Source organism: Lagopus muta, chromosome Z (assembly GCF_023343835.1).
Source record: "Lagopus muta isolate bLagMut1 chromosome Z, bLagMut1 primary, whole genome shotgun sequence".
NCBI lineage: Eukaryota > Metazoa > Chordata > Aves > Galliformes > Phasianidae > Lagopus > Lagopus muta.
In genome coordinates this window covers 56,629,075-56,643,150 of record NC_064472.1, presented here as the reverse complement: position 1 = coordinate 56,643,150, position 14,076 = coordinate 56,629,075, and the positions used below count along the sequence as shown (strand labels likewise).

General features: G+C 39.8%; 1 protein-coding gene across 4 annotated transcripts in view; it reads right to left on the bottom strand.

Annotated features, from left to right (window-relative positions):
• PIGG (phosphatidylinositol glycan anchor biosynthesis class G) overlaps positions 1-14,076 on the bottom strand; it is an 85,382-nt gene that overhangs the window by 12,772 nt on the left and 58,534 nt on the right. For 3 of the 4 annotated variants that reach the window (XM_048930833.1, XM_048930831.1, XM_048930832.1), the window contains exon 12: positions 11,358-11,521. In XM_048930833.1, the coding sequence (XP_048786790.1) occupies positions 11,358-11,521 (164 nt within the window). Of the gene's footprint in view, positions 1-8,879; positions 8,974-11,357; positions 11,522-14,076 lie in introns of all 4 variants that reach the window. The other variant, XM_048930834.1, reaches the window with a different exon arrangement.

Here is a 14,076-nt window from a genome sequence, read left to right as displayed (position 1 = left end):
ATGAGAAGAAAAGTGTTCAATAGTCAGAACACATAAACGGAAGGAAAGTGAAGGAGTGAGGAGTTTGCATGAAGGATGGAAACCTGCTGATGTGAGAGAGAGGAAGCATACAGTACAAAGAGATGGAAAGTGTGTGTGCAAGAGAGAGGAAAACTTGAGGCTGTGAGAAGGAAAGGAACATGAGAGAGAAGAAAGAGAGAGGCTGCATCTGTGAATAAGAAAAAAGTGTGCAAGAAAGAGCAAGGGAAACCATTTGACAGATGGAGAAAAGCACATGCAAAAAATAAAAGCATGCATGAGAGAAAAAGCATGCTAGAAATGGGGAGCTTGCATGAAAAGTAAAACATGAGAAAATGAGAAGTGAGAAAAGGTGCAAGAAAGAGAAAATGAGCAAGTTTTCATGGAGGAGGAAAAGTGAAAGCAGGAGTTAACTTCTGTGAGAAGCAAAATGTGCGGGAGAGTGCACAAGAAAAGGGAAACGCTTGAGTGGGAAAAGGCATGTTAGAGAAGGATGGGATGCAGCAGAGATTGTAGTTAGCACATGAAAAAAGGGAAAGAATACATAAGAAGGAAAGCATGATACTTTCCTGAGGGAAAAGGGAGGCCGTGTTAGGAAAGAATGGTGGAGTGTGCAAAAAATGAGAGAGGGGAAATATGTTGACAGGGGGAAAGCCAAACAAAGAGAGTGAACATAAGCGTGAGAGAAGAGAGGGAAGTGTGCCAAGATCTCCAAAGTGAGGGAAGCCCAAGATATGTACAATAGTGAGTGAAGGAAAATAAGAGAGAGGTACAGAGAAAAAAAACACATGCAGAAAAGAATGTGATTCATGCATAAAGAACAAAAAGAAAAGTACAGCATCATAGAAGAACACTTACAGACAGGGAACATGAGCAAGAGGGACATGCAAGTGGCATATGCAGTTGAGCTAAATCACACACACATTCAACACAGCAAAAATTTATTCTGTATTTCTATTTTATATCTCTTCTTGTTTAGTTTAAAGCCGTTTTTATTCCTTATCCCATCCCTATGCTCCCTGATAAACAGCCCCTTCCCATGGGAAAAGAAGCATGTGCAAGAAAGGGAAAGTGTACGCAGGCAAGAGGAAAGGAAAGCACACATACAAGACTAAGAAAGCAAACCCAGGAGAGTTAAAGAACAAGAAAAAAAGCACTGGAGAAAAGGCACAAGAAGAAGCAATGGCATGAAATGGATTGCACACATGAGAGGTGAAGCACATAAGAGGGAAAGTGGACAAGCCAGATCACATGCAATAGTGAGGTTGAGAAGAAAAGGATGAGAGAGATGAGAGAGGGCAATGCAGCCGAAGATCTGTCTGATCTGTTCTGTTAAGAACCAAGACAAAAAAAAAAAAAAAAAAAAAGGCATTAAATGTCATCACATTACTTACTAGGTGACCACCTTTACCAAGTGAGAGAATCACAGAATCATAAGGGTTGGAAAGACCAATAAGATCACCTAGTCCAACAATCAACCCATGACTGTGACCACTAAACAGAAGAAACAGGCATCAGAGATTCTAAAGTAGGAAAGACCACAGAGACAGAGGGAAATCAGATATAGACAGAATCATAGAAAAGGTATGGGGTGCAAGGGACCTTTAAGATCATCTAGTTTCAATTCCCCTGCTACAGGCAGGGACATTTCCCACTAAAGCAGGTTGCTCAAAGACCCATCCAGTCTGGCCTTGAATACTTCCAGGGAGGGATGACCACTTCTGGTGTCTCACCACCTTCACAGCAAAGAATTTCTTCCTAATATCTAGTCTAAATCTATCCTCTTCCAGTTTAATGCCATTTCCTCTAGTCCTGTCGCTACCTGTACTTACAAAAAGTATGTCTGCAAAAGAGAAGCAAAGAAAGGGAGAAATTGAAAGAGCCCGGGAAGGACTCAGTAAGAAAGGAGGAAACACTAGGAAAAGTGCAAGCAAGAGGGAGAGTCTCCGTGCAAGAGTCTCCATTTACGAGCGAGAAGCATGGAAGAGGTGAGGGAAGTGAGAGACCATGAGAGAGAAGACCTGATGATCCTTGAGATCGTTTCCAACCCAAGCTGTTCTGTGATGATTCTGTGAACACATGCTAGAGTGTGAGCACCCAAGGGAGATGAGGAAAGCAAAGAGAGGAAAAGCACTTGCAGCAGGAAAAGTATACCAGAGTAGGAGCACACGGACAAGGGCAGAAACGTGCAACTAGAAGAAAACACAAGTAGGTGAAGAAATACAAGCAAGAAAAGAAAAATGCAAAAGAGAGAGAGAATGCAAGACTGAAAAGCAAGAGGAATAAGGGGACAGAAGAACAGAAAATGGGAAAATGAGAGTGTGACAGGAAAATGCAAGAGAGAAACACATAAGTGACAGATGGAAGGCGTATCAGAAAACACAGGCAATAGAGTAAGCACTTCAAGAGAGCACAAGTCAGAGAGGAAAAGCGTGTAAGGAGATTAACACAGAGGGTAAGTATTTCAGAGAGAGAGAAAACAAGAGCCAAGAGGGAAATGGCATGAGAGAGGAAGAGAGAAGAAGGGATGGGGAACAAGAGAAGGTATAGAAGGAGCAGAGAAAAAGAGAGAAAGTGTCATCTGGTGGAGGGAGCAGTAAAGAGCGAGAGAAACAGCAAAGGTACACTGCCAAAGACATGGGAGGGAAAGCGCAAGCAGGTTTAAAAGGGAGCAAGCAAGAAACAGTGCTGAAAAACAGCAAAAGGGAAAGCGAGGAGATCTGGGACAGGGAAGTGCAAAAGAATGAAGGAACGTGTGAGAGCAGAAGTGTGCAACTGAAATAAGGAAAGCATGAGAGAGGAGTGTAAGAGGGAGGGAAAGAAAGAAAATATGGTGGGCAATGTGTGAGGAAAGTGAGAGAAGCGGAGGGAGGGAGGATGAGTGGAGCGGGAGTATGAAAGAGACAAAAGCAGATAGAGTAGTATAAAAGTCCCAAAGAAAGGTGGCACAGAGCATAAGAAGTAGACTGACAGCATGACCAAGAGGGAAAGTGCATTCAAGAATGCTTCCGAGATGGAAAAGTATGCAAGCAATGGTGAAATGATGACAGACCGAAAGAAAGGGAGAATGGAAAAAAAGCAAGCATAATAGGGAAAAGAACGTGCAAAAGAACAGCAAAGCTGGGGGGCATTATAAGGAGAGGTGCATGGAAGAACAGAGAGAGGGAACAGGAGGATGGAAAGAAGAGAAGCAGGAGAAAGGAGAGGAGAGTGTAAAGGGAGAAGTGCAAGGATGAGGCAAAGTGAGAGAGATAGAAGCAAAGCAAGAGTGAGGCAGGGGAAATGCCAGCCAGAGAAGAAGCAGGAGAGAGGAGGAGAGCAGGAGATAGAAGAGGAAGGCTCAGGTTACAGACTGAAAGTGTGAGGGGTGGGGAAGAGCAGAGCAAGAAATGGGGAATTTGAGAATGTGAGAGAGATTGGAAACCATGTGAGAAAGGAGAAAATGGAGAAAAGGAAAAGCAAGACAGAAGGGAAAAGCAAGGGACAATCAGAACATACAGCGAAGACATACAAAGGAGAAAAAGTGCTGCAAGTGAGAAGGAATGAAATAGAGAAATGGAGCACATGCAGGAGGTTGTCTATGAGAAAGGGACATTATACACAAGGAAAGGGAGCAGAGCGCATGTGCGAGTGGACAAGTGCCCAGAGAAAATGTGTGACAGTGGGAAGCAGGGGTGTGACAGGCAAGAGGAATGTACAAGAGGTGGGGAGTGGGTGAAGCCTGTGCACAGGATAAATGGAGACAAACCATATGAGAGATGGGAAAAGCACGGACTGTGGATAAGCACCCGTGAGAGGGTGGGAAAACAGGAGAGAAGAGAAATAAGCTGTGGAAGGAGGGCGTATGTATAGAATGACAGCGCAACATAAGAGGACAGCAGAATAGAAGAGGGAAAGTATGAGCATGCAGGTGAGGGGGCATACCCAGCAAGAGTACAAAGGACAGCGAGAGAAAAGAGTGGAAGTACAAGCATAACTTCATTCTGTAGCAGCACCAAACCTCAGGGCTCATCCTCCACTGAAAATGGCTGCATGGGCTAATCAAAGAAAACATCTTAGATGTGAATATAGAAACACCTAATCCCTTCCATAAGAATTTACAACAATAGTTTTTATTGCACTTCTTATATTTACATGCTTATGTTTTTTTTAAAGAAGCATGCTCCATTAATGCTTGCTTGGAACTCCAAGTCAAGCTAGCTTTGCTTTGTCACTCTCAAACAGCCACAGTTCATCAGCAATAGGAGGGATTACCAGAAGTTTCTTTTACAGTCACAGAAATTAATTAGCATTCTTTTCATCATCTTTTCATGTTTTCAGAAAGTTCTTTTCAAGTTTTTCAAGTCTTTCTAAAGTCAAGCTGAAAGATCCAATCTAGACTATCTATACTCTGAAGAAATTCTGTTTTTCTTATCACATGATTCAAAAATTTCTGCCTGAAACTGATGTTCTGAGGCTATTCATGCCCAGTATTTTAACTGTTGATTCTCCTAAAAGCCAATAACCTTAGGTGTATATTAAACATAATAAACAGGCTTCTATAAAGGATGTCAGGAAAATATGGTCTCATCGTGCAGTGATTCCAAACAACAATGAAGGTAAAATACTGCACAACAAAGCAATACTGCACATCTGCACTCTCTGCAGAGCAAGAAACAGCTAGTAGCTCTGCAGATACACTGAAACCAGAAGGCTCTACAGCCAAGCACTTTTGAACCTACTTCTATAGGTCAGACAGACACCAGAAGATCAAAAGAGGAGGAAGACAATACAACTCTTAAAACAACTGGAGCTTTGACAGAAACAAAAATCCGTAAACTTAGAACTCTTTCCTTTCCATTCAAGATTACCCACAAAGAAAAAGCAATAGGCTATGCAAAAAATCAAAAAGCATGCTTGTTACACTGATTTAAAGTAGACTCTAAGCCAGTAATTCTGTCAATAACAACAGTCTCATAACAATAATGGCACTACACAGCATCAGTAAGACTATCTAAAAGCTGTGTGGTCAACTCTATAATGTACTTGGGCAACACCTAACACTATGAAGCATGTGTTCTCAATTAAGGTCAGTAGTCATTATTAGAAAACCTCACGCTTAATATATGAACTCTACCAAAAATTAGATAAGTTTTTAACTTCCAAATCTGCTTAGATGCTTACTTTCATCACTTATAGCAAAAAAAAAACCAACAAAAAAAACCCAACCCACTCCAAATCTGTGTGTTTATAATTCTGTGCTCACAACTTCCTTTAACATTTACGTAGAAAGTATTTCATCTCCTAAAACACAGCTGCACAACTGGTCCATAGAGGAAGAGGATGACATTTATTTTGCAGAAGGCTTTCAAGTAACTTGTCATTTGTCTCTAACACTGAGGCAACTGATGAAGAGGTCTCCATCACAGAACTTTAATGATGACTAAGAGAAATCTCCAGCTCATACTCACAATGACAACATGTCAGGAGATGCCAAAGTGAGTACAATAGTCTTCCAGCCTGCGGCAATAAAGCCACATTTCTGCTTTGAAATGATTTTCAGATTTCTCTATACGCCCAGGAAGGAATAAGATACCTTCTTCTACATTTTTTATTTTAGTCAGAGGGCTGGATTGCTGGCAAACACAGCATAGAGCAGGTATTACCATTCTAGAGAATGTAGTTGCAACATATTCATAGCTGTAAACACTTATTCATCTTTAATTAACCTAAGGGAGAGAGAATGGAGTGAAACCAGAGGAATTAAATATTATTTACACACAATACTGAAGGGTTCAGAAAAAAAAGGGTTGGATTGTTTCTTTGTCTTTTGGGAGGACTGCAATTTCTACCTAGAACTCAAGAAAGAAATAATATTAAAACACTCTCTGCGTGTTCAATTTATATAAGAAAGAAAAAGGATTAATATGTTAGCATGAACTGTAAATGGAGGACTCCATAAATGAAATGGACTGAAGATGGCAAAAGCTGAAACTTTAACGTTAGATATTCTTATAACAAGCATGCTTTTTAAATCAGCATCATAAAAAAGTCACAGCAAATCTTGAACTTACTGTGCAAACATTCTATATTAACAAAGTTCCAGGATAACAGTAAGCGTTTTACAACAAACATCCCCTCATTGGGCATAACTTAGATTTTCAACACCTGAAAGCCTGAAAGGTTGCTAATCCTGAAACGAAAGCATTACTAAAACATTTGATCAGTAGGGAAGAGAAGCCAACAGGCTTGCAACTTTCTTCTAATGTTAGGAGACATCCAGCATTGACACTGAAACCTGACTCATTAAACCAATTAAAACAGAGATTCTAACGAACAAGTAACCTGAAAACTACAATGCTGTCTATTTAAAGAAAGCTAATTACATAACACCGTGACTGTCACCCACAAGACAACTTTGTTTGGGTAGGAATGCAAAAACTGAATCCATCTGGAGTGAGATGAGTACAGTGAGGCCATGTAACACAGGTCTGGTTATACAATAACATGGCCCTTCCAATCATAAGAATCCCCAAATGCTAAGTTCTAATTTAAAGTACAGCAATACACTCTAAAAACTACTCTTTACATGACTCATCTGCTCTCTGGAATTTATGCCGATCACAAAGAGAATGCTTGTTTAAGTTTAGGCATCTGTTTCATCAGTGCTCACTGCCTCAGAAGCATAGTCAAGAGTTATTGCAGTTTCCATGGAGACTAAAGCAGAAGAGTTCTTACTATTTCTGTCTGTGAAAATCCCATCACATTCCAGCTGCCAAGCTTTTTATGAGAGCATGAAGGACAAAAAGTGGCACTAGTATCCACATTCCTGTCTATCACATGCCAGTAATTATTTTAGAAGCATATTTACCTTTGCACATGAGAAGGAAATCTTATTCTTCCATGTGCCTGATTAAGGGGATGCAAATTGCTTAACAACTTACAACCAGATTTCCAACATATTATTTCAAGTCCTTATATTCTTATTTTTTTTTTACAAGAGAGCCCTGATTTCATATATCCAACGCACTTGCAATTCACAAGGAGGCTCTTGCCACTGTAAAATCCTAACAGAAAAAGTGATGCAGTGCAGATCAGATAAGTGGACAGAGAGGTGGACTGAAAACTGGCCCAGCTGCTCAACACGCAGGGTTCTGATCAGCAGCACAAACTCCACCTGGAGGCCACTCACTAGCATCCAACCACAGGGCTTCACACACTGGGGCCATCTTCCTTAAAGAAGCATGGCACAGACAACATCCTCACCAAGTCTACATGCAGTGCCATTCAAAGGGACCGGAGCAGGCCAGTAAAATGGGCTGACAACAAACTCAGGAAGTTCAACAGCAGGAAATGCAAAATCCTGCATGTGGGGAAGAAGCAACTCATGTGCCAGGATGGGCTGGGGGATGACCACTGGGAAAGCAGCTTGGCTGAGAAGGACATAAGTTGTCTTGGGTCAACGACCAGTGACACCTGGGACTGCAGTGGATTGCTAGCTGTCCCAAGTTGATGCTTCATTACCTCTCTTTAGCAGTAGTGAGATTACACCTGCAGTCCTGGCTCCAGTTGGGCTCCCCATTGTAAGAAAGACATGAGTATACTAGAGTGAGTCTACTGATGGACCACAAATACGATACTGGAAATGGAGCATCTGACAGAAGAGAAGAAACCAGGAAAACTGGAAATATTTAGTTTTGATAAGAGAAGGCTGCTCTCAATATACATAAATATCTCATAAGCAACAGTAAAGAAGACACAGACTCTTACCAGCTGGGTCCCAAGTAAGGATGAGGGGCAATGGATACAAACTGAAATAGAACAAATGACACTTAAACATCAGAAAACCATTTTTCTGTCATGGTTGTCATCTACAGTTTTTCCAAGTAGACTGTTGAGTGTCCAGCCTTAGAGATAATTAAAGTCTGACTGGACGTGGCCCTGAGGAACTTGTTCTGTTTGGATAGTACTGTCCTTTGAACAGAAGGTTTGGCACAGATGATATTAAGAGATGCCCTCCATACTCAAGCATTTTATGACTGAATGAGTGCAAAGTGCAGAAGGAGGAAAAGTATGCGTGTGTACTTGTACCTTAGAAGTTGTAGCCACAATAGAGTTCAGCTTCTAAGAATTTCAAAAAGACTAAGCAAAGGCATCTGGTGCACCTTATCAGTTATATAGGGCTCCACTAAGTGTCTGGAATTAACGAAGACAGCTAGAACTGAGGTCAGGCTTCTCTGTACATGTAGATTTCCCCAGATGCAAGCAGCTCCAAAACAGATTACAGGATGCTAGAAACTGCAGAAAGGACAGCATTGCTGTGCTGTTCTGAACACATCCAGTCAACTGTGACTGTTTCAGGGTGGGTCAGCAGTCCTGATGGCAACCTCAGCATATTCCACAAAAGTACAGCAGATGAATTTTTTTAGACTTTCCTATCAGGAGTGGGGAAAAAATCTTCATTCAGGATCTTTCAGGGAAAGACTCTGAATTATACTGACTGAGGCACTGCATATAGAGCATTTAATAAGAAGTCCTTAAGAAAAACATCTCAAATTTTGCTTTTTTTTTTAAGAAACTCAATCATCTGTGTATTTAAGAAACAACATGAAGCAGCTGGCCTGTTTGAGATTTTGCTCCAAGGAATAACAACAAAGAAATATGGAAACCATTCAGCCAGCTACAAAACACAAAAGCAAAATAAAGAGCATGTTGACCAAAGTTCTGATCACGATAAGATACCAACAGAAACAAGTCCCAGGGGCTTGAGAGATTTCAATCCAGAGTTATTCACTGTTCAGGAGAGCAAACAACCTTACCAGTTGACCCAAATGAACCTTAAAATTTCTACACTAGAAAGCTGCTTGATGGAATCTACTTACGTAAGTGACGTGGGTATTACAGGTCACAGCTACCCACGTGATATCAGTTTAAACCATCACTGTACCTGGCAACACTACTAGTTGAGCTTTTAATCTGCAAAAATTCAACCAAGAAAATATGAGAACAATCCACACTACTATGGAGGTACATTATTTGAAAAAATACTAACCATGTAAAGATCTTCAAAGATTTTGTTACAGAAAGTTTTTCATTAATTTGTTAGAAGTGCTTTCAAACAGCATGCCATGTGATATCATTTTTTTCTTAATTTTATGTTAGTGCTGATCAGTCTGCCATCTGGAGTCTAAACAACATTAAAACTTCAACTCTTTGAACACATTACAGTAGCTTTTATTCTTTTATTCTCCCTCCTCACACAACAGCTATGAGGCTGCTTGCTCCTCTATACTCAGAGAAAATTTCTAGCTCCAAAGCTACAGTAGGTGCTACAGTGTAGTAATGAAGAACAGAAAGTGGAACAAAAAAATCCAAAAACAGTGCAAACGTGGACATGAACAGACGAATCACTTTCAACACAGCACGGTATAGCTGAACAGAGATGTAAAGGAATTAGAGAAAAAAAAAACCAACCAGTAGATTAATAGAGCATAAGTAATAGTCAAGGTCATGAGTCACATATTTACTAGAAGACAAGAGGCAGGGATTTTTGTATGTACATGGCAACTCTGTTTTTAAAGAGACTATAAAGAATGGAAGTTGAATGGAAGTTGAATGCTTGAAGAGCCTGAGTAAGGGGAAGATATACTGATGGATCACAGCAATAACAAAAGAGTGCTAGAATAAAACTCAGTACAAAAAAAGAGTGTTAGAAACAGGGAGTTAATGTTGGGTTTCGTATCAAGACATCAGATGGTAGGGACAAGTCAAGAGGGGAGCATGGTGGTTACACAAACCCAGGCATCAATGGATACTGTATCCACATGTACTTAAGCCAAAAAAATATCAAAATGAACAGAGAAAAGACTGGATTTCAGATGTACTATACATAAACACCAGTATTTAGACAGTATCAGCCAACATAAGATCAAGGATGACTTCAGGGAAATAAGCCTCAATCTAAGAGGTCATTAAGTTTCTACTAAGCAAGTGCATTACTGGCACAATACAGATCCAGCACTGGCATGTGCAATTCCACCAAGACAAAGTACAGAGAGCTGTGTCTTTGAAGAGCAGTATGGTACATAGGCAGACCAGTAAGTTGTGTCCCTGTCCATAAAACGTGTTTGTTAATACACAACAACACACACAGTGCAGGAATTTAGGCCACAAGAATAGGTCATTTCTGGCACAAAGGCCTGCACAGCTGTATGCAGCTGTGTGAGTTGAGGATCCCATTTCATTACACATGTAATGAAGGCATGTGTGCCAACATGAGAGTTCACAGTGTACATATAGCCACAGCAAACAAGTAAAAGGAGAAGAGAAGCCAGATAACAAAAAGCACAAACAAGATGAGACTGGACAGCAATGCAGATGAAGGGAAGTCAGACATGTTTACAGAATGACTATGCATAAGGCAAAGAGTTGTCATAAACAAATACTGTCTAAAATCCCATTTGCTAGTCCTGCTCCAATGTTTGGTTTCTAAATTAGAAAGAAAAAAAGCATAAATTTAAATTCCAAAGATTAATAAAGAAAAGATATGTAGCTGATGAAAGTTCCGGAATGGTAAGAACTTGGTCTCTGTCAAATGGTATTCCAGTGAAAATACATCATGATTTTGTATTTGTAGAATAATGTGACAGGGTACTGAACTTACAGCCACTCCTGTTAACATACTGCACCTCTCGAGTGACCAAGAGGATGAGTTAAATGTAATAGTAGAGAGTCCAGTTGGCTATTTCATGCACACTAAGATGCATAACAATTTCCAACTACGTCTTCTTGAAATTCCAAATGCATGAATTTATTTTGCATTCCTTAATGCCTCTGCTATACAAAATATCCAAAAGTACAAATATTTCAGCTACAAGTGACAGCAATAATCAGTAACATACAATAAATAAAATTGCTTGATCTGTATAGAGTTGCATGCCACTATGCCGAGCAAGGAGAGCTGCTGAAAGAACAGTATATGAAGTCTGAATTCCATGTCATTATTTTGAAAAGGCCTTCTCAAGCCTCCTTCTTAACAGATTCTAAAAAGGATGTTTTCAGACAGCACACCTTGTTACAACAAAATATAATAAAATTTTAAATAATTTAGCACAGCAAACTGAGAACTCATTAAGAAACAAAATTACTAAAACAGTGCAAATAAAATGAAAACTGCAGATAAAATGAAACCAGGAGAGTGAGGTGACACAAACAAACAAAACAAAATAACATGCATTTTCTTAATGGAAAACTAACTGAAAGAATGGTGTAAAGAAAAATACTTGTTTGAAAAGGTGTATTTATAAGGATGGTATCTGCAATACATAAGGAAGCATTATTTTAGTTCAAAACATGATTACCTGCTGACTTCAGAACTCAAGTAGCACAGAAGATGAATGGCCCAAAGCAAAGGTCCTGCATATGTTGCAAATGCTGTAAGGAAGATTGCTGGTATCTCCACGTAGCTTTCTAGTCCCACAAACCCTGCTGAAACATCCACAGTAGCAATGCCATTTGAATTTCCCTGAAAATAGGAATAAAATCAAAAGATTCAATTATCTCCAAAGAAACATCTAGGATACACTCAATTAAAAAGGAATTAATTATTACATCAGCTATTTGTACCAATTACTGCATCAACACTTCGAGTCACTTTACAGTACAGTCATATTATTTACAACCTTTACACTGGAATTTCAATACAGAACCTTACCAAACAACAGCTTCAGTTTAAGATTCAACGATTACTTCAGGCATGAACAACATCTTCTGCTTGTCTTTTTTTTGGCTGCAAATACATATGCCTGATGTTTAATAAATTATGTTATGAAAATATATTAAAACAAACAGCTACATTATCTGATTTCAGTCATAGTGATGACAATACACATTTTTTACCACTCATGGCTCAAAACCAAGATTTTAGGTTTGTGGCTTAAAATTACACCAGGATATAAATATTTTTTGCTCCTGGAGACAGCAGGGCTCCTGTTTGGAGCCTGTAGTAGAACAGAAACCTCCCCTTCATCCACAACATAAGTTGCACGTAACTGAATTAAGACTCACAAAGGCAGAGATGTTTCTGATTCCCGACTCTCTGCACCACAACAGCTGGTACTGAAATGGACAAACTGCCTAGACAGCTTAAATCATCAGTAAAAGGCATTTTTAAGAAACATAAAAAAACATACAACATTCACTGTGTAGCTCATCCCAGCATCTATGAATTTGTTTGAAGTGATGTAGTACCAGGAGAGTACTGGGGAAACAGGTAACACCTCATACAACAGCTGAGGTTACAAGGGGTCTCTGGAGGCCATGTACTCCAACCAGACTGCTTCCACAGGGCCACTCAGAGGCCTCACTCAACACCACATCCATGTAACTTCTCAAGATCTCTGAGAGTTTCCACAACCTCTCTGGGCAACCTGTGCTTGTATGCCATCATCTGCACATTAAATAAGTGCTTCCTGATACACAGAGAGAACCTTCTGTGTGCAACTTTGTGCTTGTTGCCTCCTGTTCACTGAAAAAAGCCAGGCTCTTTTCTCTTTCCACCTTCTTCAGGTATTTCTAAATACTGATGAGATGCCTCTGAGCTCTCTCCCACACTCAACAGCTCCAGCTCTCAGTCCCTGCTATATGTGAGATGCTCCAGTCTCTCAGTCACCTTGGTGGTCCTTAGTTAGGACTATCTTCATTAGCTCCACATCTCTTTTGTACTGAGGAGATCAGAGCTAAACACAGTTGTCCAGATATGGCCTCACCGATGCTGAATAGACATGAAGCATCCCCTCCTTTGATGAGATGGCAATATTTTGGCTAATGTAGCATAGGACAGCATTACCTTCCTTAGCAACACTGATGGTTTATGTACAAGTAGGTGCTCATCAGGACCTCAAGGTCCTCTTCTGCAAAGCTGCTTCCCATCTGGCTGGCACCCAGCAGGTACTGGTGGTGGACTTCACCTTGTTAATCTTCATAACTTTCAGGAATCCACAGAGTCTCATGGGTGGCTCGTCAGCTAGTACTGGAAGAGCTCTGCTGAAACATTCGTTCCTTGTGGCATATACCTTTCTCCAAGACTAGCTCATATATCTGAATTGCGTTTCTGTAGCTTGCAACTTCTAACACTCAGATGACACATAAATAACTGACAATTGAGAGAATCTCTATTTAAAGTACCACTGAAATATTTCAAACAGTAATAAAAAAAAACAATAAAAAAATAAAAAACAGACAATAAGCAATAGCTTATTGTCGTAATGGCAGAAAGTGACAGGAGACAATTCAATTTTGCATAAAAGCATTCCATGGCAGTTCCTAATGATCTAGATCAATGAAGAACAGATATAAAAACACTAGCTTGGGAAAACTAACCAGGGTATCTGCTGCATAACAGTGAAGAAGGTCTCCATAGACAGTAATGGAAGTAATCAAAAACTCTCCTCAAAGCTGCAATGATTTTTCTGAAAAAATTTCAGTTATATCATTCATCATATAGAAGTGATTAACAACAGTATCTCAAATGACTCTCACTGAACTGAAAAGTACAGAGGTGAAATACAAAATTGGCATGCTCCTGGCTTGCTTAAACACTGAACTGACACATTGCTGTATTTCCACTCATCCCTTCCAGTAATTTTATAGTAACTGGAATTCTGTACACAAACAAAATGAGAGAACTTTAATTACCTGAATCAAATAATTTAAGGTGAAAAAATGAGGTAACTGGAGAAGGTTGCCCAGAAAGGTTCTGCAGCCTTTATCTTCAGAAGTTTCAAAATGCATTCAGACAAAGCACTGAGCAACCTTTTCTGACCTCACAGCTGCCCCTGCTCTGAGGATAGAGTTTGACAAGCCAATTCAAAGTCTCTTAGTCCATCTTTCTACCAAAAGGTAATATCAACTACATACAAACTATTGTGAAAACATACAAGCCTATGCTGTTCTCCTCCAGAAATAAAAAATGAGTATAAACAAGTCTTAGAAGTTTCGAGACTGTACTTCCTTTCCCTTCTACTACAGATACATTTGCTTTAAGGACGCAAAAAAACCCAAAAATAAAACCAGTAAAGA